Source organism: Aquila chrysaetos, chromosome 3 (genome assembly GCF_900496995.4).
Source record: "Aquila chrysaetos chrysaetos chromosome 3, bAquChr1.4, whole genome shotgun sequence".
NCBI classification, from domain to species: Eukaryota; Metazoa; Chordata; class Aves; order Accipitriformes; family Accipitridae; genus Aquila; species Aquila chrysaetos.
The window spans coordinates 47,274,678-47,301,786 of record NC_044006.1 but is presented as its reverse complement, the minus strand read 5'-3'; the positions used below and the strand labels follow the sequence as shown (position 1 = coordinate 47,301,786).

Below are 27,109 nucleotides of genomic sequence, written 5' to 3'. Positions count from 1 at the left end.
TGTCACTTTTCCATTTTTTACAGGATGCATTGAGCTTTCATTTCTATATGCTTTAAAAAAAGACTGCATCTCTAGAAGTGCTCTCAGACTTTGCACTGTATTGGCACAGAAACTGAGTATGTCTTCTTCCAGGCTACAGTTTTAGAGTGCTGCCAGTTCAGGGCACTAAATGGGCATACTTATGGTTTGATTGCTTAACTTTACATTGTCAAAGAGCATTCTGCTAAAGCATACGCCACATGCAGCTGCACACCATCTTATAATTTCATAGAGAAGAAAAATGTTATGAAAAACATAGACATGATATAATAAAGACATCAGAAAAATAATAAATAGACCAAACAAAGCAACACTTAAGACTTGAAGTAAGAGACATGGCTGAAAAGCACTTCCCTCTTGCTCTGTCAGCTTCTCCATTTCCCTTTTTATTAAAACACTAAACCATGAGCATTAAGCAGCTCTTAATTTAGCTTTATAATAAAAATTGAAATCCTTCTTAACCAAGAGTATAGTTTTGTTGAAATCTGTATCCTTGATTATTTTGTAAGGTGAAGGAACAAAGTAAAGTCAAGAAAGGCAAGGAAAAAAGGAGTCAAAAGTGGAAAGAGAAACAAGAGAAGTCATAAGATGCCAGAGGAAGGAAAACGTAGGCAAAAAACGAGTTTGCCTTTTAGCAAGAACAAATTTCTAAGTTAAGGTGTAATCTCAAAGACTTCCTTCACTTGAGACAGCTAAAAAACATTTGGTAAAGATCAAGAAGCTGGTATAATGTGGGAGACTAGTGACCACTAGCTGGTGATCCAGTGTACTCAACCACTGCACACATTTTATCCCATACTTCAGCCACATCTCCACTTTGTAATGGAGCATGCTTCCAGGACTGCAGAGCTAGCGCTCACTGAGATGGCTCTGGAAGTACAAGCAAGACAGCCACAATGGTATCACCTTGTGCTTGTGGTAGTCTAAATCTACTCTAAACCCCAGAAGAACATGTGGTCTTGTGCTCCATGCAGACCTTGCAGTGCCATCCGGCTTAGAAGTAGACTTGCAGTTCATTACGCAGGTCAGCTGTGACTGTCCATGAACAATTTTCAGAAACTGGCAGAGTCAGAGAAGGTTCAGAGTAGCCCTAACAGGCATCTTCTTTCTGTAAGTCTAAGTATTTCTCTTTCTGGCCGTGCTTGCTGTGTCTGACTGATATGTCTCTCCAAGAGGGACTGTTCTGCATCATGCCTATATACCTTTTTCCTACAATTTTACTGTCTTTGGGCATTGTAGGTGATGTCAAAAGAGCTTTGGTATACAGAAGGAAGACTACTGTGTGCACTTATGAAATATGCCAGATCACAAATACTTTAGATTAGTGTCTATGCTTTCTTATTCTAGATTTAACAAAAGCAGTTGAGAATCTCTCATTCGGGTATGCAGACACTAGTACACTACACATAAACCATCGTCTTTGTAGCAGGTGTGTCCAGTTTCCATGATATATATTTTGCTCGTGTGAATAAAGTAGTGGATAAATATTGTTAGTAATTTAAGCAACATAATTAAAAAAACCTCAGTTTTTCACTGGATTTTCAATAACACAAAAATGCCTCTTCGCAGGGTTAACACTGTGGCAACCTGGTGAGAGAGTCAAATTCCCACCTGCTTACTTGTTTTCTGTGTTTCTGCCACAGTTGTCAACTATGGCATTTGTATTTGCATTGTAGTCCAGCTGCTATTTGGTTGTTTAGTGATTAAAACACTTTTCAAGTAAGAGAGTGCATCTGATTGCTCCTTGTCAGAAGGGGAAACTGAACCCCAGTCTCCCTCTTCCTGGCTGACTACCCTCACTATGAAGCCAGTATAAAAATAGTCCCATGGCTGCAGTGGCATGGCTGCTGTGCAGCTTCGCTACTGCAAGGTTTTTTTTGAAGCACAAGCCCTACTTAGTTAGGTCAATCCACTCAGGTTTAATTTCTAAAAGTCCACAACAATTTGACAATTAAATTTACGTTCCCAAATCACTTTGACAGAACATGTACACTGCAATTCTCTATAAAATCAAAGCAGCTAAACATATTGAAGATTTCATTCAGAGTGAGTTGTCAGCTGTCTCATACCAGCAAGAACATATTTCTTTGATTAACAGGCTTTTTTTCTCTCTTTGAACATCAACAAAATCTTGATAAAGAACTAGATTGACAGCTTAACACAGCCTTCAAGGCTTTACTATCAAACTCCAAATCACTTAAGAATCTTCTGCTACTTCTGCTGCTACTGTAGTTATTAATATATCACCATAACTAAAAGAAAAAAATCCAAGAATTATTTCAGCTCATAAAAAAATCAATGCTGCCCTTGTTTTTAATATATTGTGAGCACAAATACTCTAACCACAGAGAAAGTTCTTCAGTTGGCCATTATACTCCCAAATCACAAGCTACTGTTCCAAAGAGCATTCGATGCCTTTAGACATCTTCATAATTGGCTCAGAAATAGCATGCTACAAGAAAGGTTAACAGACCTTGCTGTTCCTCATATGGACAAATCTTTATTAAAAACAGCATAACTGAAAGGTTCTCAAGAACCAGGAAACCATATTACTTGCAGCTGTTCCCTAAGTCTAATTTGAACAAAAATGGCAAATCTAACAGACAGCCTCTTCCTCTAACTACTAAATCAAAATCTTAAGCAGCTTTTACCAAATCTACCTATGTCATGTGGATTCAGACGATACCCTGGTCCTGAATTTTAGGCACATCAGGAAAACAATTTAATGTAAATTCAACATGATGTTAAAATACTGTATTAATTTCTCAAGCTAAGGAACAATATTAATTGTTGGCATATCTAAACACACTTCCAGGCATTAAAACTGGATGTAATTTGAAAACTTTCCAAGCTTAGTAAATTCCAAGTAATTACTAGGTAACATTTTTTATGTTCAATGATTTTCTGCTTTTTCTATTGTGATCCATTTTATTCCATGACATACAAACATACCACAAGCATCCAGCTCATCCTTGAAATCACTGATCAGTAAATGAATTCAGAATTCTGTAATTACTGTTAATTGAAACTTTGAGAAACAATATGAAAATTATATTGTTCCCCACATGTTTCTTTGCCTGTCTTGTGTCCTGTCTTGATAGTTTCCCCAGAGAGTCCTCCTGGGCCTCTTGAGTTGGAAGAGGGGGGGATCCTGATCCTTTAGCCAACAATCTGCCACATACCTTGTTGATCCAAACCCTTTTATCCAAACCAGAGCTGAATATTAGAGAGCACTCAACAGAGACAGGTAACATACATATAAAGTATATCTTCCGAAGTGCAGAGTAGAGTCCTAAATAAACACGAACAATTTTTGTTGGAGCAGGCTAGCAACATTTTTCAAATTCCATCAATTTCTCTGTCTGACAAAGGAAAAAGCTGAAAGTAGGATACTAGTGCCCAGAGCAATGGTGAGGTGGCAAATGAACATCCGTTAATCTTCTACTTCGGAAGCAGATGTAAATCAATAGTCGCCAATCATTCAGCAATATAGTTACAAAAGAAGCCAGAGAGGTATTCTTTCAGTGCCATGCCAGTACACGGAAATATCCTAATATGAGTAAGCTTGTCTTAGGAAGGGCAAGAACATAAGAAATTATGTGATTTAGTCTCAAAATATGAAAATGACTGTCCTAGTTTCAGCTGGGATAGAGTTAACTGTCTTCCTAGTAGCTGGTACGGTGCTATGTTTTGAGTTCAGTATGAGAAGAATGTTGATAACACTGATGTTTTCAGTTGCTGCTAGTAGTGTTTAGACTAATGTCAAGGATTTTTCAGCTTCTCATGCCCAGCCAGCGAGAAAGCTGGAGGGGCACAAGAAGTTGGCACAGGACACAGCCAGGGCACCTGACCCAAACTGGCCAACAGGGTATTCCATACCATATGACGTCCCATCTAGTATAGGAACTGGGAAGTGGGGGCGGGGAATCGCCGCTCGGGGGACTAGCTGGGTGCCGGTCGGCGGGTGGTGAGCAATTGCACTGCGCATCATTTGTACATTCCAATCCTTTCATTATTGCTGTTGTCATTTTATTAGTGTTATCATTATCATTATCCGTTTCTTCTTTTCTGTTCTATTAAACTGTTCTTATCTCAACCCGTGGGTTTTGCTTCTTTTTCCCGATTTTCTCCCCCATCCCACTGGGTGGGGGGGGAGTGAGTGAGCGGCTGCGTGGTGCTTAGTTGCTGGCTGGGGTTAAACCACGACAATGACCAAAACAGTATTCCCAAAACACATTAGATCTCCTGTTAGGCAGACTGAAGTGCAGTGAGGGAAAGCCAGGCAATATGACTTTAAGCTACTTTTATCTTTTAGCTAAACCTGGCTTCAATAGTAGTAGTGCCATATATCAGAATGAGCAACAGCCATTCCCTTTAAATTACTAAGTAAGCCAATATATTTCTCTGGTGATGTTTTTTGTTTTGTACTTTTTTTTGATAATCTATTTAAAAATGTGTAGCAATTTCACAAACACACACACACATACATACACAAAGATACTGAAAAATCCATATTTGGGGTATAAGTATATAATACAAAATATGAAAATAAAAATACATATAAAAATAAAATGCAATTAAATATAAAAATAAAAATAGAAAATATCATTTGGGTACATCAATGTTAAAGAGATTCAATACTAAGATAAATACTTCTCAATTTTGATTATATACTTATGTTCTTAACAGGTGAAATAAAAAGAAGCAGCAGTTATTATTTTACAAGTAAAACTAAACCCCCAAATTACTCTGAAGGCAATGTTAGCAACAATGCAATTATAACAATAGGTACTATCATACAACTACATCTATCATACAATTTAGATACAAATGCATTACATGAATTGCTCTATGTTATTAAAAAAACCAGTATTTTCAAAATATTTTCTTTGGAAGAATATATCCTATGTTAATAAAATGAAGATATACATCAGAAGTCAATAAGAACTTTACCTGAGGGATATCCACAGGATTGATTGTATTTTGTAAGATACACAAATTATACTTTATAATGTAGTATAAGTTTGGAAATACTTCTAGCTTTGCACATTTCTTAGAAAGGGCTATGCAACCCATTGCAATAAAAATAAGAGACTTGAAATCAGATCAGAAAGCAGTCTGATCATTTACATGAAAATACATCGACATGAGCCAGGCAAACTACATTCAAACAGAATAAAGAGGAAAATGGAAAATGTTATCTGAAGCGATGGAGATGGTGACACAGGCTCTTTATTAGATACATTAAGTACTTAAAATCACTTCAGTTATATAATTAGCAAAGATAAGAACTATAGGCTATTTAATCAGGGGCTGGCATATTCATTGAAAGGATTACTTTTTAGGTAATCTTAAAAATTAATTTTGAACAGTAGTAGTAAAATAGGGTTAGGAGGATTGGCTAAATTTCCCCCCCACCTCCCACCCCCCAATTACCTAAGTCTCTCTAATATGACACAAACTAATTTCAAATTTCAGAGTGTAGAGTTGGAAGCCTGGTGTATATTAGTTGTAAGATTCTGGATCTGAAGCAAATCTAGGACCCAATTTCTCGCGACTTAAAGCACAAGGCAAGTAAAAGCACATGCTGTATATCGTGTCAGTCTATGCTGTACTAAAGGAGTATTTGGGCTCTCCTCATTATCTATGGGTACTGTAGTATATGCCTGGATAACAACATTCTCTAAAAATAGGGGCTTAATTACTGGAATTAAAGGATTTTAAAAAAAGCCCCATAAAGCACCCACAGTTCAGAGTAAAGGTTTTCAAGTTGTGATTAAATTTTAATTTCTTTGTACTAAAGAATAATGTGTTTATGTTTATTAAATAGGAAGTGTAAAATTTATTCCTTAACAATTCATTTCATTGCTTTTAATGGCTTGGATATTGTCAATAATATTTTATGTAAGTGCGCTGTGGCCACTTAGCAACTTTGACTGCATTTTGAAAGAGGGTTTTGTTGGTTTTGTGATATATATTAAAAATGGCTGCTGCTTAACTGTTTATAGAGCCCAACACCTGTTGTAAACATGAAATATATCCACATGAAACTTATGTAAAGATTTGCCATTTACTTCAGAGATTTGAAGATTAATTGATCCAAAATGAAGTTTGAAAATCAGCTGCAAATTTACACTGCTAGTATTCACTAGTTCTGATTATAACTCCACCTCCAAAAAAAGCAAGCAATATTTGATAAAAAACAATAGTATTATAATGCATTTTAATTAGTGTGTGCTCATGAAAATCAGGGAAAATAACCTTATTCACTTGTATAGAAATACTTGACTATACTTCATCAGCAAGCAACAAACAGCAAGCTGTAGTTTAGTAGTTTTGTTACAGTGTTTCTTGTACCTGTTATAGACTCCCTTCACATGTGAATTTACTACAAATGAAAGTACTCAGAAACCTTTTTCTACCATTGTGTTATTAATTGTTATTTCAAATGGTGTGACTAAACAGTGGAAGAGACTGAGATTTAATTCCTATATAGATAAGTTTGCCTTTAACGTACTGTAATAAAAGGCAGTAGTTTTAATTAACTAAAGAATGTGTAGAACATCCAAAAGGCACTTCAATCCATAGAGAAGGTTCAATGACCTACTCTGAGTGAAACGTCACCTGCAATAAATTCCTTTATCAGCCTGACATCAGCTGAAGAAAATTAGATTTTATTGACCTTGGCCTATAGCATATGGATAGACCTGTTGTGAATCAACAGTTTGTTACTTGCACAATGCATGGTGGGCCAATCCCTCTATATGATTGTGCACCATGTTAAACAATACTTTCTCCTAGACAAAGCAATGATTTTCACTCTTTGACACGGCTATACATTTTACTTGACAATTTCTAAAGCAACTGTTTCTTTAACAACTGGGTATCATTACATATCTTTAAAACACATCACTTTCCTTAAAGGAAAAAATATTCCCATATCTTGTCAATATTAATAGCAAATATTTCAGTTATTTGCTTGTTTTTAAAAGTGCAGAATGGCAGGTGTTTCACAACAACCCCCTCCAATGGAAGTGCCCAATAAACAGATAGCCCTTACCATTATAACAGTACAAAACGTGACCCCATTTTAGTCCTGTAGTAGTGAATTTGACAGCTGAGGACCCTGAGAATACAAACATAAATTCATCGCTCCGCTTAGGGTCTGATACAGCACACTGCTTTCAGACATGTACTTTGAAATCACAGGGGATGCTCAGGACTTAGGGACGTCTACTTAAAATATATTTTATATAGCACACTGCCTCTAGTCCTCATAAGTCTGAACCTAAGGTTCCCCAACCGCACCAGCCTCCCAGACAGCCACTACAGAACAATGTTTAAGAGAGTGAGAAGTCTCTCAAGCAGAGGGCTTCAGCCCATTAGCACTTTCTAGAGAAATGATAAAAATATGAAATCTTGTATCACGGAGAGATACAGATACTGCAAATGCAGACTGCTGTCATTTTGCTCTGTAGACAACAGACATAGGTAGGCTGAATCAGCATTCTACTCAACTATCTCCTTTCACCCCAGCTCAGGAAACTCAAGCACGCATTATACACTTCAGGCATTTTTTCTAAAGATGAGCTATTACATGTTTGAAGTCTGACAAAAGAACATGCTGATTTTTTATTTTCTTTCTGTCTATAAACATTATAACCAAGAGCTAGGCAGAGTAGGTTGTTTAACTGCAAGACATCTCTTGCTCACGTGAAAATATTTCACACTCTATCATAAATATTTTTGCCTTGTGTTGCTTCTTCTCATGACTACAGTTGCAGTAATACTGCCTGAGTTCAGAGGTATTGTTCCCTGGAGTCTTATCCTTTTATGAAAAGAAACCTGTGGGTTCAATGGGACAGGTAACAGATGTCTGCAATCTGGTCTCTCTATGGGGACTGTGTCTTCTTTTTAAGTGTTTTCAGCTCAGTCACAACCAGGAAGGGAGGAGAGGTTGAAGGAAAGAAACTGAAACGTCTGCAATTCAAGTTAGGAATTTTGTGTTGATGATTAGTATATTCACTGCAAATATGCAGTTATGATTCAACCCAAGAGACTCCATCACTTAAGCTGAAAAACTGGAAGAATAATGAAAATATCAAAATAGTTTTGTTCTATTCAAAATGAAACATTTTGACTTTTCAATTCAAAGCTAAAATGAGCCAACTTTAAAACAAAGGCTAAGCACATCTGAGAATGGAGTATTTTATTCAGCCTGTGACAAATGATTTTGCTTTTAAACTGAGGTTGCTGTATGCAAAAAAAGGAGAAAGTTTACACTGATTTTTTTAATCTCAGTCACCAAACTGGAACTAGTACTTGGCTTGCTTTCAACAGCAAGTGATTTTGGGAATCTCCAATATTCAACTGGAATAACTTTTTTCTGGTTTCTTTGCTGCCAGGCTGGATTAGAAATCTTTTATGATAAAGCTTTTGAATACAGTAACAATGTTTGCACCACAGGATTTTTTCTTTTTTTTGTTGAGGTCAGCCAAGATATGGTACTATGATAATTACATTGTATAGTGCAGTACTCAAGTTGGGACACATTGAAGAACTTGCTAAAGATTCATTTACCTGCCATTTCTCCCACCTTTTCTTTCTGTGGCCTTTCCAGATTAAACCAGTGTCACATAACATGTAGGTCAAAACAAAAGCGTAACTTCCTTCACTCCTATTCATTAGCAGAACATTTATTCTCCTGGAGATCACTTCCACAAAGTAAATCAGTACTTTCTAGTACTTAAAAACTTCCTTAGCGATTAAGTGTGTAGATACTGGCACATAATAAAAGCATAATTAAGCAAGTTGAGAGGGAATCTCAAAAGTACATGGTCAGGAACATGATACAAATTGAGCTACTAGGAACAGGAACTTTTTCTGCTTTAGGACTTCTTCTTCATAAAAGATGAAAATAGATTGATGGTTGAAAATCTCAAAGGTGATGTACTTAAGACTGTAAATGCAATTTATAAATCCTAATTTAGTTTACTGAGACTAAGAAATATCTTTTATGCTACAGGGTGCCAGAGAGTCAAATTAGCATGCTTAATTTAACTGAATATTATTTTAGAATAGTTAATATCAACTTGAATTGTTTTTTCTTGAATGTATTCTTTGTTTCCCTGTGTATATTCCAGTCACATAACTCATACATCTGTTATTCCCAGCATTGAGTCTATGATGTTTACACAGATCTCCCTGCAGGGCATTTTGGCCTAACTGAATCGTTATTTCAACAGTATGTCCTAGTTTAATGATACTGTTACTTGAAATGCTGTCTTTTGCAAGTTTTCTCCCCCCCTGGGGCTAACTCAGCCCTTCCACACTGAAATCAGAAAATCTGACCCTAGTCTTAAGCAGGTGATGCTGGGAAGTGAACTCTGCTTTCTCAAGCACAGGGTTCTCAGCGCTTCAGACCTGTAGAATGGGTAATGTGACAACTGAGATTCTGGGGTTTATGAACACATTTAAATCTTAATGCAATGTCAGTACTGGTTTCTGATAATGTGTGCTAATGATCATAAGAGACGATTACTTAAAATGGCATATTAGGATTCATTCTTTTGACAGAGGTGGGGATGCTACTGTGTTCTCACTTCCATTCTTTTCTATTTGACCATCACCAGAAGAAAAATTCTTCCCTTGCACATCCATTTTTAGGAACAAGTAATGAATATTTTAAAATCAGTTACACATTTATACTGAGCCTTATTTGGAAAACAATATGGAGCCATTCCATATTGCAGCTTACAAGTATAACCTTTTCAAGTGACTAAGGCATGTATTAAGCATTTTTGAGTAAAATTTAAGCTTCTGAACACAGAAGACCTTTTTGACAAAGGGACTTGATTTCAATTTAATAAGAAACTGAAACAAACAGGTGCTTCATTGAAAGGAAATGTCACAAGGTAGCTGCTAAGTTATTTGAAGATTTAAGAAACAACAGATAATTTGGATTTTTAATTCATGAGTATTTACACATACTTTATCTTAGATTTTCCAAAGACCTAAATGTCCAAGTATCTCTAGGCAGTTTAGAAATCCACACCTTAATTTATTTCTTTCTATTTTTATTAGGTCAGTAATACTAAGTCTTTGTGTCCAAAATCTATGAACACTGCACTGTTTCATAATGCATTGGAGTTCCTAATAATTAGTCACCTACTTCCAAAGCATTCTACAATATTGGCTAGTAGTCATTAAAAAGTCCTTCTAAGCCTTGTCATACGCTCTCATCTTCATTTTGAGAAGGTAAATAAGTACAGAAAGATTCTGCTTTCACACACAAGTACAATGCTTCAGGAGTTTCCCTATTGGTATGCTCTATTTACATACGAAACTTGGGACCAGTGTCAAGCAACGCCCTTAGGAATTTGAGGTTCATTACCAGGATTTAAAGCAAAAGATTCTCCAACCCCAAATTTAACCTAACTTACTTCACTGAAGCAAATACAACACCCTTAGGTTTCAAAAGACCTCTGCACACAGTATAAACCTAAGGTTTCTCTTTGGTGAGGAAATTTTTTACAAGTTCATTTTCAGACTAGAACCTCAGTGCAAGGACCTGCTTTACAAAACTGAATGATAGCTGTGGGAGCTCAAAACCTTGGAAAATCAGGCAAGAGAAAACTAACATAAAACCACAAAATAATTAATTTTTTAAATCATGAGAGATATTCACATGTGACAGTGTAGGATTTTCAAAGGAGTATTGTAGGATTTTCAAATGAGTAAGTGCTATTAACTATGGAGTCCACTATGAATCTGACTTCAGTTGGACTTGCTGACCCTAAATCATTTAGATTGCACAGAAAATTCCACACTCAGGTGAATTAAGTCTTGTGGTTTAGCAGACATCTAAAAAAGGGTTTTATTTTCACACACTGCAGGAAAACACTGCTGCAACATATTATGGAGTGCTGCCACATGCAAGTAACTGTTAGTGGAACAAACTATTTGTGAACTAACATCATTTGGGAAATTCTGTTCAACAAAAATAGAAATTCACACTTTTTTCTCACTACACAAAAGAAGAAACATTTTAAAACATCAGTTGCTATTACAATACTTCGCTTAAGTCTTCACATTCTTTTTTAGAAATGCATAATCTTTCTTAATAGTCTTTCAATACCCAGAGAATCATTGCTTTTTTGAAGTTCTTTCAATATCACAGTACCAAAGCACGTAGGGACTGGAACTATATATTTTTGTAATTAATTTCCTTAAGATAATGTTAGAAACATCAGGTTCCTTAAAATATAGATGAATTTCAAGGTGAGTCTGCTAGCAGATGTTATTAATGGCATATGATTTATTGTGACATGAAATCTGATCTGAAACTCATGTTATTAGCTGAGCTTTTTATAAATTATAATTGCCAACTGCTGAAAATATGCAGAAAGACCACTGATAAACTAGCTTCATCTTCAGGGCTTAGAATACCTGCATTTGCTAAATGTCCAATATCTCTAGTCCTGCTGAATGAGTGTAATACATTGGGATGCACAGATCAGGCTTGAGTTCAGATCTTTTCATAGTATAATTCTTTCAGAATGAGAAGCATCGGAGGTAGGAAGAGGAGGTCATAGAAAATAAATGTTTACTGTGGAACTTAAAAAGAAACACACACTTGGGTTCATAGTATGTCATTGCATAGGTGCTAAACAGAGTATTTAAGAAAAAAGCCTCCATCTCTGAAAGTTAAATCTAAAATTTGTACTTTCAACATGAAACCAGTAAGAAGTTAATATTCAAACATATTCAAACATAATTCTGTACAGCTTTAGGGCGGCAGCACAAACAGCATATTTTATCATCCGAAGGTCTATGCAGATTTGCATCTACGCAAGACTCTCCAGGTCACCCCCATGGAAAACTAAAGCAAGTCTATGGGTAGGCTCACAATGACAAAGCATTTGTGTTAATAATAATTTCTAGATATTCCCTGTTTATTCCCAATAACTTCATATCTTTCTTTTCTCTCCCCATGTGCCTTTAAATGTTAATTAAAGTTTCTGAGATGTTGCTTTTACCCATCACAACTTATGTGCTAAATTACCTAAACAAGAGACAAACATAAGCATAGCATTATGAATATTATCTACTCAACAAACCAGATATTGAAAGAAGGTGAATTTATAGTACGTGTTGTAAAACATTTTTAATCTCCAGAAAAGCTCTGAGATAGCATTGCAAATTCAAAAAGCAACACAAGGAACAGATGCAAAGTCTCATTTCTGACTTTTTTACGTATCCAAAGCTGTTTAATGATAAAAGCATTTATGTGTATAATGGCATTCACTTGCCCTTACTAAGAGTATATATGGAAGAGCCCCCTGTCAATGTACCAGTGTGCGTGTGGGAATGAAACATAAGGATCACCATCTGCAGCTGTCTAATAAGTGTTCTTCAGTGCCTAATGGCAAAGTGTCAATTCAGGGATCCTCAGCTACCACAATGCATCATCTTGTCCATGCTAGTCTTACAAGTCAAACACTTCGCATGTGAGAACAGTTTATTTATAATGCTATTCATTTCAGTTGAAATACCAGATATAAAATAGTTACACTACAAGCAGTCTGGGAGCATACACTTAATATAAAATGCACCAATTTCCTCTCTTTTGTAAGAATTAATAATTTAAAGGATGTGCAAAATTTAACCCCTCACAGAACATACCTTAATAACATGGAAAGAATCTTCTCATGCAAATATTTTTAGATTCTTACCTACTGTTGAACTTCTCTGGATGTTTTTCTCTCATGATATGGAATCTGTGGGCGATTGAAGCATCCTAACAGGAAAAAGTAAATCGTAAATGTATCATGACAGAAAAATTGCAAAACAGAAGACCAAAACTGTAAACAAGGCATATCATTTGTAAGGTGTTTTGTGAACTGTCATTTTCAACAAGAGCAATACTCTTATCAATTAGAAAGCTTGCAGGTACACTGTTCCAAGAGTGGGATACCTCTGAACTTAGTAATTTATTACACTTGTTACAGTCTCCATTATTCCTTTTTACAAATCAGACATGATAGTTGTGTTTACTGAAAGTGTCTTCAACTTCTGTACAGCAAGTATCATCCAGATCTGGTGTAGGTTTACAGTAAGACCATTCATACAGATCTTTCATGTAGGAATACTGAATAAAGTCTATGAAATCTATTCCTTTAGTAAAGATGAGTGATAGATTCAGCAGAGTTACTTTATATGCATATAGGTTGATACTTGCATATGGCCATTCAATAGCTTTCTCCAAAATTCGGTAGAAAATGGGAATAAATGCCAGGAGATGCCCCATTTACTCTATGTCAGGGTGTGAAATCATGTGGGGGGAAAAAATGGATTAATATCAAAAAGAAACTTGTGAATTAAACTAAATATATTTTATCAAAATATTTTAAAATTTAGTAAATGATGCTAATAATACATTTAAATAACATGTATGTGAAACAAAATAGCTGTATGAAATTTAAAAAAGAATCAAACCATTGTAGTGGTGGTAGTTGCTGAAAATAGAGTATTTGGAACTGAAGTTCCAGAATCAGTTTTCACAGCACTTTTATATCTCCTTTGCAGGTATGAAAATAATGTTTTCCTCACTCCAGATCATGTAATATTTATTTCACATACTAATCATTAAAAATTTACAAACTGGGAATTAAGAACGTAAAAAGTTTTTTCATCTTTCAATGTATGTATTAAATGAGGTGTGAGAGTATGAAATCTATCAACTCTTCAGTCTTGCAGGAGACAGTAAACAGAGAAATCCATTTGCATCGTGTTTTTATAATTATGTCTTAAAATGTTGCATATATAAGAATATAAATACAAGAAGAGTTAGTTCAGTTAGTAGGAAATGTAAATGAATTCCAGTTTCCATGTAAATAAAGTTTGACAAAAATTACAAATAAAACTATCACTGTAATCAACTATTGTATATACGAAAAAAATACATTATTTACCAACTTAAAATATTATGGAAATACAAAACCTAAGAATTTTAGAGAAGTATTAAATTCAGTATGAAGTCTATATGTAACAACATTTTAAAGGATTTTCAAACAATGAAAATTAGCATTTGGGGGAAAAAATAAAATTAAATACTTAGATTTTATATTATTGCTGATTCCAAACTTGACTAAAATATTTTGTGTAAAATAATTTTTATTTAAACCAATCAATGTTAATATAAATCTCAAATAAGCAAGCAAGTATTTAGTGCAGATATATAGGTACCCACTAACATCAAACATAGCTGCAACATTTTATGTCTAAAATAGTTTTTTATTTACTAGAATCTTAAGCAGGGCATACTCCAGAGAACAGACTGGTCCAACCTTCAAGGTTTGGTTTACTAACTCGTGACTACTTTGAAAAAATAAAAGTATGAACTTTAATACTATGTCAAAGATAAAATTGTTTGGATACATTGATAACATTTAAATAAACTTTTAAGATTCTGAAGGAAAAGGCAATACAAAAGTCATAATACTTTACACATACTCTATGTACATAAGTATGTAATATAGTATAGAATTTTCAAGCAAACCTTTTGATCACTGATCAAATAAAATCAGTTAGTGGCATCACTAAATGTATTGACTTCATTGAAATACTCTTATTCATGATCTTGTTATGTAGTTCCTAAAGATGTACATAGTTTGTTGCTTTACGCACATCACATCATCATTTATTTATTTTTCTGTTATCTTTAAGCATGGAATTGTCATTTAACATTTTGCTGTTCTACAAGGAAATGACAGGAGAAATCCCTAGTGAATGGACTGGTGTTAGTCATAAAATGCCTTCTTGTTCTGTCCTGTCATCCAAACTGTCATCTGAAACTTTCAGTGCTATATTCTCAAATTGCACTCATCGTTACTTTAAATTTATTTTTATGTGCAATTTTATAAGGCAAATATCCACAAGTATCCAGGTGATCCCATAGCTCTTGGAGACGGATGAAATAAAGCTGACAGTAAACCCTGAGACATCACACTTCTAAACAAAGCCTGCCAGCTGAACTAAAATAATAACTCTGTTAACTTTAGAAAGACCCATCATTCATATTTTATCCCACATTAGATGTGCCAACATTAGAAAAGTATATTTGTTAGCCAGTTCTATATGAAAAAGAAATAAAAGGACTACTGTTGTAGCTAACTGTTAATTTTCTACACACTGAAGCAAAAGACAGACCCAAGACAAAATGAATAAAGGAGTAGTAGCATATTTGACAGAAACTAGGAAACACTAATCAAGGACTAACTGTCTAATGAATGAAATGAAAAGGCTAATGTGCTTACTCACGCATAACAAATGCAAGGCACAAACAAGCTAGGGATCAATGCCCACTGCAGATGGCAAACAGGCAGTTGTTTTCATGCAAGGTTGATTTGATCAAAATTTTCCCCTGCCTGAACATTTTCTGACTCCAAAACTGATCAACTAACTTAATGAGCTGAGAGGTAAAAAAAGTAATACACAAAGCTAATTTTGATGGGCACAACACAAGAGAGGCACACGTCAGACCAATTTCCAAAAAAAATTGTTGAAAGGCTGATTTTATTAATGGAGACAGTAAACCAGGGTAGTAACTACATGCAGATAAGCTCATAAGTAAGGGAGCTGCTAAGGCTTTCTTCAGTTTATACTGCCCAACTGTTCTTTTGAACCCTTAACGGAATCCAACGTAGAGAGTCCTTCGATTCGCTAGCACAGGGACCTCTTCCCAACCATAACTTCACACTATAGGAAACTCTGAAACCAGTCCATGCTGATTGCATGTTAGCAAAATAATCCTTTGCTTTAAGGGAAAAAAAAGAAAAGAGAAAAAAAAAGAAAAACTACACTGAGTTTCCTGTTTTTCAAATGTCTGTAATCTTTTATTTGTTAAGGTAGTAGCATACAGACAAGTATAAGTGAATGAAAAACAACTGGAAGAATTGAAAGTAACAGGAACTTGAGGGTGGGTAGGAATGCAAGTTCTGTCTCCTAAGAGCTGCAGGAATTACCAGATGCCATCCCTGAATCCTGAGGAAGAACCATTAAAAGTTTTGTATTTCTGGATGAGGAGAGCAGAGGGTCCTTCCTTGTGAGCTGTTTTGGCTACATTTGAGATAGAATTCATTTTAGCAGACTTAATTCAGCCATTTCAAAAAGATGCATCTAGCTTAACCTGTTTAGAGCATACAACTGTTGGACCAATAGAGAATTAATTTCTTTTTTGTGTCACAATGTATATTAAAATCATCTAATTAACTATACTGAGAAACAGAGCAATATCCACATGCGTGGTAATTCAAATATTGTTTGCGTATTGTTGCCTTAATATGCCGACCTTTCATGGTACCTCATATTGTGGATGGCCACTAAAATATGAGAAATTATTTTCGTATTTGATAATAAAACTGATGTAAAAGAGAAAACCCAGGAGTCAATAAAGCAAACTCACATGCTTCATGATATTACCTAGCAAGTGAACAGTTTTTTTCAGAAAAGTCGTTTGACAGTCTATAATTAAATATCACCTGTGGGCATTATTTATTAATTTTTATTAATAAATTGATATGTATGCTAGCTTGAAATACAATTTTCCAGCACTATACCTGAATCTAAACATTTTCCATTTTTAAAAGTAACACACCATAAGTACACACAAACATGCCTAAAATTTGTAAGAGCTTTATTATTAATAATAATAATCTGAGGAGACACAATGCTGTCAGGCCTGTTGCAAGGAGAAAGGAGGAAGAAGGTCTTACAGGATCACTGTAATATGAAACTAGCACCTTTCACTACACTCATTTTATACCTAAAGCATTGTAATATTTTTCAGCAAAGCATCCAAGAATGGAGATTTTTTCAAGAACACTTTTGCATCAAAATCAATGCTGGTGCATAAAGTAGTGCTGAATACAGAGCATTTAAAGCAAAACTAAGTAACTAACTAGACAATTTTGTGCGTCTAAGAATATTATATGAATATTTGAGTTGTATACTACTCTTCTAAAATAATTCATTTCTTTTTTAAGATATACAACAGTTTTAGTCATTTACATGTCATATGCAATACATGACAATAGCCTAGATGATGATAATATCTCTGAACTTTCATTTCATAATATCACCAATCTAATCTGAAAAAAACTACTACACCTTGTTCTCTTTTGTATGCCTCTCTAGTTTAGATGGTCTCCACTCATTACTGTAGCGTTTTGAAAGTTGAGATGAAGGAACGGGTGTTTGAAGAACACAAAATGCAGTTTATCCCAGCTTAAATTCTACAAAATCGTAAACAGATTCTTAAAAAACGTAGCTCTGTATCTCCCAAATATTCAACCTAGACATATGTGTGATGAATATGCAGACATATACACGTATATACACCCTTAATTTGAACCTGTTCAGAGTCTGAAGTAGCTGGACTATACTTCTTATATCTCACTCAGGTTTGTTTTAAATCCTGACAGTGAAGATAAGATAGAGAACAGACAGAGCATATCTGAATCTACTCCTAGGAAATGGAAAAAATATTTTAATTGAACTAGGACATTTCTCAAAGTGACCTGCCAAGAAGAAAAGAAGCTTAAGTTGCTACACCTCTTTAATACCTTATGATTGACTTACACACATATATATTCATCTTTTTAATGGGTATTAGCATTACCGGAAAGCAATCTGAAGCAGTCTTTTCAGAGGAGTAACCTTATACATTGTGAATAACCTTATAGAAAGATTAATGCATTTAATATATGTCTATCTATAAGCTTACTGTGATTAAAATTTCCATTAAATAATAATTGTTATGCTGGTGAACAAACAAATGACCAATGTGCATCTTCTTTGGATATAAATGGTCTGATTATTTTTTTTTCTAAGATGCTTCTTTAATTAAGGCTTAATGGATCCACAAGGCTAGGAAGCTTAAGGGATAATTCAGCAACCTGTAATCTTTGGATCAGAATGCAAATCTAACCTGAACAACCAGTTAGCTCACATCAGTTATTAATGTGGAATAGTACAGATGTACAAACAAAAATAATTGAAAATAGATTAAGAAAAGTTTGCTGTAGTGGCTTAAGACTAAAAATTTTTTTCTAGATAAACAAACATCCTTACAATTATGCATTCCACTTTCTGCACATATACACAAAAAGCAAAAACCACAGATTCATCCTTTGTTCTAGTATTTCTCACCCCATAATAATCAACAGTGTCAGATAAGCAAATAATATGGCTAGTACTGAACCATTCAATGACCAAGTCTACTAAAAGGTATTCAAGAAGCTTCAGGTCCTGCCTTGGTTGAATGAAGCTGACATTTCATATTAGACCCCCAGGTAATTTTTATTAAATTACATGCATTAACCCAAGAGACAAAGTAAGAGATCTTCTAAAAAAATTTCATTAATACATTAGGTTTTGGTGAAATACTAGTTACTATAGTTGTCTCAGTTTCTACTGCTATTCTGAGCCAGTATATCTGAGAAAGGTGATAGCTTGAAAAGGTCAGAGCAAGAAGAGATTTCAAGCTTTTTTTGATACAGATATACTAAATGATAATGCACTTTCTTAAGGAAAAATCTGAAAAAAAAAATAAACTGAGAAACTTGTGTTCCTGGTTTAAACACAGAAGTTGTCAAGATAATGCTATTCATTTTGTCAGTGATATTCTTGACAGCCAGACCTCTGATGGTCATGTTTAAATACATTTCAGCTGTACATGTATTACTAAGTGACAATTCATATTTTAAATACTCACTCAAATAGGTAATATCTCTAAACCCAGGATGAAACATCAGTAACCACAGTATTTATAAATGATAGGGAAAAGACCAGAGGATGGTATACATGGAAATTGTAACAAAATATTTGGAAAAGGCATTCCAATGTAAGCATATTTCCTCTCCCTTTTCATGTGAAGTCAGATCTCTGTTGAGTTTCTGACACTATATATACATAATTTGGTACTAGAAATGTTTCACACAGACACAAAGTGGAATCTACTTTGCAGGAAAAGATGTGTTTGTGAAAAAAAAATCAAACCCACCCCTATGTTCTGCCCATGTATAACTCTACAACATGTGGACACGTACACAAATTGACTCATCAGAATTTACTATCAGCCAGTTCATATAGGGTGACCACATGTCCCAGCTGTGTAGGGACCAGTCCTGTAAGACAAGCCTCTGTACCAGTATCTCAAGGACTTTCTTTGAGGAGCTATTTCGGTTTTTAGAACCTGACACTATATTTCTATGTATCTATATTTTTAAGTTGCTAATCAAATTCAAGGACCATTGAAGAAGACTGGGAGATAAGGCAGTTAGGTTATTAACAGACCAGATGACTAAAACAAACTGTGACCCATGACTCAATACAATGCAGAGGACATGTACCCTTGTAAGATGAGCTCTGCTGAGAATACACTGTTACTGAGCACATCTTCCTTTTTTTGTATTTGGTCATCCTAAATTTACTGTAACTAGAGAAGGGTTCTTCTAGATCCATGCTGAGTGTTTATGTGGTCACTAAGAAGAAGAAAAGTGATCACATGGCAATTAGCCAACACAGCCATATAGACAGTGTGTTAAATATCCTGTATATTAAAAAGATCTCTGTGGTAAACCTTTAGTAGCATTTCTGATAACTGCTGATGGAGAACTATGTTGAAATTGTCCCAAATTATTCTGCACAATGAGCTTGAGCATAACACAATCAAGGACACAACTCAGATTGAAAGTCAATAGAAGCAATGCAATGCAATGAAATTGGCTGTTGCTTTAGCTGTTCTTCAGAAACACACAGCAATGGCTCACAGATATCTTCAGTAAAAAGCACAAAAACAAAGTTTACATTAAGAGCCTGTCTAGCTTGAAATGAATGCCTAGTCTTTCATGCCCAGCACTTTTGCAGTTCTGAGGAAAGTGAGTAATTCTGCCCCCAAAATCAATTGCTAAGTGTTTTTTTTGTAAAATACTAATTATTTCCATCACACTAAAGGCTTAAGATAAAGAAAAAGGTATATTTGGGATAAGGAACAATTGCTTGTGCACTATCTTGAAAAAGTAAACTCAACTTATTTATGGTTTTCAAACACTGTCCTAATAAAAACACCAAAACACCTAAACAAACAAACAAAAAAACCACCAAACAAATCCCTTTGAGTATTTTCATTTTGAGCTTTGATTAAGTTGGCATTAGAGTAGAATTCTCAGGGGCTAAATTTAGGCCCTTAATTTAGGTGGCTAAACTTGCTGGATGATCCCTCTAACCTCCCAGTATGCTCAACAGTAAGAACAAAGCTCTTTGGAAGGGTTCTTCCAAAAGGCATGTAGACAAGTTTCTGTTCTGAATTGTCATTTGGAAATGTTTTGTTATTAATCATACAAGAAGCTGAGCACATCTAGCTTCTTAATTTTATGAATCTATGCCTGAAATGCAACAGTTTGAGCAGTCCTCAGAAATCTTCACTGGGGTTCAAGCCAAATCTTGTATCAGCACCCATTTTATATGCTCATTTGCTTGATAGGGATCAAATAATAAATGTTCACCTGACTGCTCCTTAGCAACTTCCCATAACTTGTTAGTCAAAGCCTTGGCAACAGAGCCGTATAATTTTAATACATATTTATGTTATTCATTTGTTTCCATAGCAGATATTTATTTTTATAAGTATGCAAACCACTGAAACATCTCTTATTGATTTACAGTCTGAAAGAATATTTTTCTCTTAATTGAAAAAGGTCACTGTTTTCCTCATTCATTATGTTTTCAATTTGAAATTTAAATTTTTGCATTAGAATATTATTTATTATCTTCCCTATTGGACAAACAAATATTAATTTACTAAAAAAAGCCCACATACTCATAAATTAGGGCTAGATGTTAGATTATTTAGTTACAGATGCTCACTCTCTCCATTGATTCACGACAAACTTTTTAAGATCCTCTCCCTCACATCTTTTATATAGCCTCTTTGCTCTTTCTTATAGGCCTAAAAGCAACTGTCTTGACTTTTGCTCAATATCTGCATTTGTTCTTGTGTTGCATCGATCAACATATTTTCTGAATCCTTCTACTTTATTTTCTTGGTTTTGTCTTCACCTGTGTTATCCCCAACTAAGCAGACATACAGCTATCAGCCACAGGTTTTCTTCATCTCCTCATAATTCAGACTTTCTTTTTAAAGTGTTTTTCATTTGTGTCAAGCATCTTCCTTGGAGAGATTTCAGGATTGCCCTGTTCACCTTTTCTGATTGCATTATCATTGACATTCTTCACCTTCATCATCTTCTCCATTTGACTTGTGGTAAATGAACCCAACTTCTGGGTTCTTCTGCCCTAAAAAAAGGATAGTTAACTTACACATTCCACATTATTTGATGAGCAGCTTTTTACCACTAACACCAACTCACTCCCTTTCAGGAATTTCTCCCAGAATCTTCTTCCAGAACTTCCCTCTCTGACATTTTCCAGGATCAGTGTCAGCACCCTTTTCTTCTATTCCACCCCCCATTTTTTCTCTGAGCCTATAAATTCACCACAACTTGTCTGCCCTGCAGGAGGAGAGCCCCTGCCAATACCACTGGCCTGCATATTCCAAGTGAGTATCCCCAGTGATGAAGTGATGAGTTCAGAGACTCTGTGGACGACTAAGATATTTGTTCCTTGTAGTCAGCATAAGAGTTATGTCTAAAAAACCACCTTCCTCAAGCTTACTCTTTCCACCATCTCCAAATCTACCTGGGTCATAAAGCTAGACATTCAGATGTGAGATCCGCCTATCAACAATGTACTGGCCTAGAGGCCTTTGTTTTTATTTGGGATTTCACTCCCCCCCCCCCCCCAATACTGTTCAATCAATACTGCTTGTATGATTACTATATTAATTTTCCCCCTTGCTTTTGCTGCTTAGTTTTTTCTACATATATTTTACTTCTGTACCCTACTATTTAAACGCTTGTTGCAAAATATCAATGGCAGAACAAGTTCTGTTTTCTCTCATGGAATTTAGGACTGCTTAGGCTCAAATGCTGTTGGTCCAGAAGAACAGTTAACTCAAGCATAGTCTTTATTTTTTTGAGTTATGGCTCTCCACAATTTTAGGTTGCCAATCTTTCATGCAGTCTTAATCTTACCTACACCATAAGCTTCTTCTTAAGTGAGCAGCTGTAGAATACTCCAATATGGAAAGAAAACCAAGTCCTCACTGCCAAATGCCTGATGTAACTTCTAAATGACTACACATCACATCCATGGAATTGCCATATACTGAGGGCAAACATTTTTATCCACAGTTTATCACCTGTTTTATCCACAGGTGATGGTTGCAAGGATTTTTTGTCCTTTGGCCTTCAGTTCTTGCCATCATTTGGTGCTATGTCTTGGTTTGCAGTCTTCGAAAAGTGGATAAGCTTCCTAATTCCCACACAGGCTTCTACAGAGGTTCCTTCAAGCTTCCTTCCTCCTTTCTCCTCTACCTACCTAGGCCACATCCTTGCACCAGTAAACACTTGGGATCCAGTTCAGACCTTAAGGGTCTGCCAAAGTATGACATAACTGTAGGAAGGCAACAACAGCAACTGAAGAGCATGCTTGTAGGCCCTGGGTAATGCTGCCTTGGTGGGGAAATACTGAGAGGTTTCCTACTCTTTTCAGGCATTTAAGCATATTAAATATTTGTACAGCCTTTGAGGGCTTTCAGGTTCTGAATAAGTAGTAGAAGAGTCTAATGGAAGTACCTACACATGGCCTGGTTCTCCCTAGTACTCAGAGCTAATGCAAAAGAGCCAGATTGCCTTACAGCAGAGTGAGTTGCAGGGAAAATGGCAGAAGAGTTTTGTATCAAACTGAGATCAACCTATTTAACAGGTAGTTTGAAAACAACTGAGCAACTCAGAACCCTCCAAGAATTATGAGCTGGATTTACATGAGTTACTCATGCCAAGTCTACCCTCACCAGAGTGGTTTCTCTATCTAAAAAGGTACTGCAGATATAGAATGAAATTAAACTGTTCATAAAGGTATTAGACTGATTTGTAACTTTAAAGGTGAATGCATACTAGTCTTCATACACAGGGTAAGTAGTCACACTCCTTCCTGAAGTGCAAAACCCAATCACATAATACATGCCAATGACCATATTTCCATGAAAAATAGGGGGTTACTATTCTCTGAAATATGCCTGCTATCCCCCAAACTTAATATAATTAGTTCATATAAACAGTGTCTGACATCAGTTGCTCTCAAGTTAAATAAAGCCTAGGCTCTGCAGTAATGCCTATCTGAAATACAAACGAGACTAAAAAATGGAACTAGATGTTACCTTACGGAGCATTTAGGAGCTGAAAAAGATACTCTGTATGAATAAGATCCTGTATTGCAAAAAATAGTAAAACATGCTATGGCTTATAGAATGAAAAGCCTTTTGTGAACTTAGTATTTGGTTATATGGAAAAGTGTTAAAATATGTCCAAATATGAATGTGTGTTTATGGTAGGTGTAGTCAAATTTTACAAAATTGATTCACATATATTTTCCTCCTGAAACAGATCAAGCTTTCTCTATAGCTGTTTTGAATAAATAATTTAGGTAGGTAGAACATTTTACAGAGATGATCTGCCCAGCATACAGCACACAGAGGTTATACAGTACCTATTTTTGTAGCCTCTGAACATTAAAAGGCTTTGAGGTTAAATATATTTATTTATTCCACAGAGAGGTTCTATTATGTGGTATAAAGGGAATAAGTCACAGGTTATTATCAGAATGTTGAATCTTAGGGACAACAAAAAATTGTTCTTTACTGTACTGAAGCCACTAATAATTAAGAACGGTAAACATTTTTTTAACAAAACTAACATGCAGTTAAAATTGGCTTCAGCTGAAAAGGAAAAAACACCTAGAAACTTTAGAAACTACCAATTCTATATTTCACTATTGGTTTATGTAGTACTATTTCACTATTAAGCAATCACACAGCAAAATAAAAAATATGGTTTTGATGTGGTCAGAAACCCTGGAAACTGCACTAAAGCCCTTTGTTATGATTTCACACATACAGAATTTTGAACCCCAGAAATAAAAATGTCCAAATTGTTTTAGAAGTGCTGCATTGATCCTTCAGAGAGGGCTAAAGAAATGTTTTTGTTGCCTTTCACATGCCATAGATCCAAGTTTGCAGAAGACTAGTGAAAAAGTCTAGAGAAGTATACGATGAGTGGAACTGAGAAATTCCTTAAATTTTCTAGCAAAAAAAATTCCCCCTCCCAAGTGTGCACTTGCATAATGCTTTTTGCCTAACCATCTGGACAGGCTCAGTGCGTCATGGTTGTTTAGCAACTTACGGCTTTCATGGTAGCTTCGAATATATTATACCAGTATCCTATTCTCAACCTCAAATTGTTTGGGAGGATTCTATATCTGCACAAAAACTCCTTGCACAAGTCCCATTTACTCAGGATTTCCAACACAGATGAGGTTTTCCAGAAGGCTAAGTTGTTTACACTAAATACTGGGGTACAATTCCCTAAATTAACTTTCTAGTTTACAGAGTTATTCCCCAAATTATCAAACTAAGGGTGCAGCAAGCTGTAGTGCAGAGGCAGGAACAAGCAGAGTGAGAAAATAAATTCTTTAGTTTCCTTCTTCTCTGAAGCCAGTATCCCTTAAAATAATGCTTTTAGTTTGAAATGAGCCATGGAATATGGAACCATGTATATGCAAGAGAAGTATTGTAAGTATGCAGAAATGGCAAACCATATTTTTGCATGTATATCACAATTTTAACACATGACTAGAGAGCTTTGTCATTTTGAAAATCTGCTGATATGGTGATTTCAGCTCCTGTAGATCAATTCACGAGACAGCCAAAGCACATGGTCAAAGTCAGGTCCATAAAATTCCATTGCAAACAACTTCAATGGGACAGTTTCTCTGAAGTCCAGGCCAGATACTTATGTTATAAACATAATTTACAGATGGAGAACCACACTGGTTTTTGATAACAATAACTCAATTTGCTTCATGAGACAAAAATTCTAAATAAATCTTTGGTCTAAATGAAAGCATAGTCAAATCACCCTTCAACTTTTAACCTTAGAAACCAACAGTGCAGTAGGTGGAAAGCTGCTCCTAGATTTTTATAAATTTGCAAATCAAAGAGCACCTGTTTGTAAAGTGCTGCTTTGCTCAGCTACTTAAATAATGTAATCAGTACTAAATGACAAGCTAGTATTCCCAAATTTGCTGAACAGTAAGCAGACACTTGTCTTGCCAATGTTTGTAATAAGTAGTCCTTCTAATTATAGCTAAGACAAATGTAGTTAATATTAACTTTTACTCAAGCATACATACCGCATCCATATGACATCAGAAGTTATCTAGGATTAAGAACGTTTTAATGATTAGAAGTATAATACTAGCATTAATAAGGGCAATGTAAATCAGTTAAATCCTGCTTTCACTAGTAGTGTTTTAGTTTTGCTAATGAACAATCAAAACCTACAAAAATTTATGCAATTTAAAGATCAGTGCAAACAAAACATTTCCAAACTTTTGGAAAACTCTGAAACCAGAATTTAATCTTTCTTTTAGTTTCAGTTATATACACTGTATTCAAAGCCTTTCCTATCCAGATGCATGAAATATATTATTGAGACACTCCTTTAAGGACAACTTGGAACATAACTGACATTTCTTTCTGACAAAATGGAAGTTGCAGTTCAAGCTGCCATGACTTTCCAAGGAAATGACTCCATGTCAACATTCCCCAAAGGGGCATTTCATAATGGCCTTCATTTTTACATTATCTGTGACAAAACCACTGTTTCTGGAATAAGAAGCATTTTTTGCCCTTAGTTTTCTTTCAGTAAAAATACTTACACTGTTAAAAATTACTAAAGTATCATCTACAGCAATTTCAGTGTTATTGCACAAATTGTAAATTATGCTTTCTGAATTATGGATGGAATTTTTAAAAGGCTTCCATTTTTATAGTCTTTTGAAAGGACAATGAAATCTATAAAAAACCAAGATTACAATTTCAGCATTTAAAATCTACACAAAGTAATTCAAACAAATGTTATGACATTTAAGATAATGAAACCCTTCATTTATGCCAATGTGTCCTACTTCACATATAAGGAGTCAGAACAGATGTCCAAATACTGTAATGCCAGAAGAAAGTTAGGGCATATCTTGATTAATACTCTCAGAGCAGTCCATAGTGTCTCTTTAAAACTGGCATGCGTTACTTCAAAACATCTATTCAAAATCCATTCTAGGAAACACAGCTAGACAAAGTGTTCCCAAGACAAAAGGAAAACAATAAAGCTCTGTATAACCCTTTTAGCAATGTAAGCTGCATATTATTGACAGACCATTCATTGCAATCAACAAATGATTAATTGCAAATTTGTTGCTAAATTGACCACGAAAAAGACAAGCTTCAGGGTACTGTTAAAGAGGAAAAACTTATGTTAAAAATGATTGGAGACTTTTTGTAGTGAATTAATTCTAATCAATACTCTTGTTGACTACACAGTGGAATAATGACTTCCTTAAATAGCATATGTACCCATCATTGTAGACATTCAAATTAATATTTATCCTAATGCCTTGCCTTTTTTTCTCCTTTTGAAACATCATTTTTCTAATTTCACCTTTAAGAACTATAGTCTACTATGAACTGCAACATAAACCAGATTTTTGTAATGTCTACTATCAATCATAGTAGATCAATCATACTATCAATTGGGAGGCATAATATGCAAGTAACAAAAATTTCTAATATATAAGTAATGATGTTTATTTAGACTATTTACATTAAAGTCTTCTTTTTAATCACTCTTAGCATGGATGAAATATTAGATGTCTTTAAGCATATCTGCCTTACAAACTTCTGACAACTATGCATTCAGTTTTGTGCAAAGGTGCGATTTCAGATTTTCCTGGCTGTGCCATTTTCCTCCTATTGTAGCTGCAGTCATAGAACTAAAAGTTAACTTTTTAATGATAAAGATAATTTCATTCCTGTGAAGGTCAGCGTACTACT

The 27,109-nt window shown here is 35.0% G+C and overlaps 1 protein-coding gene across 7 annotated transcripts in view; it reads right to left on the bottom strand.

Annotated features, from left to right (window-relative positions):
* Window positions 1-27,109, bottom strand: part of DGKB (diacylglycerol kinase beta) — a 368,055-nt gene that overhangs the window by 130,987 nt on the left and 209,959 nt on the right. For all 7 annotated transcript variants that reach the window (XM_030010154.2, XM_030010155.2, XM_041122700.1 and 4 more), the window contains one exon: window positions 12,774-12,838. In XM_030010154.2, coding sequence (XP_029866014.1) covers window positions 12,774-12,838 — 65 coding nt within the window. The remainder of the gene's footprint in view (window positions 1-12,773; window positions 12,839-27,109) is intronic.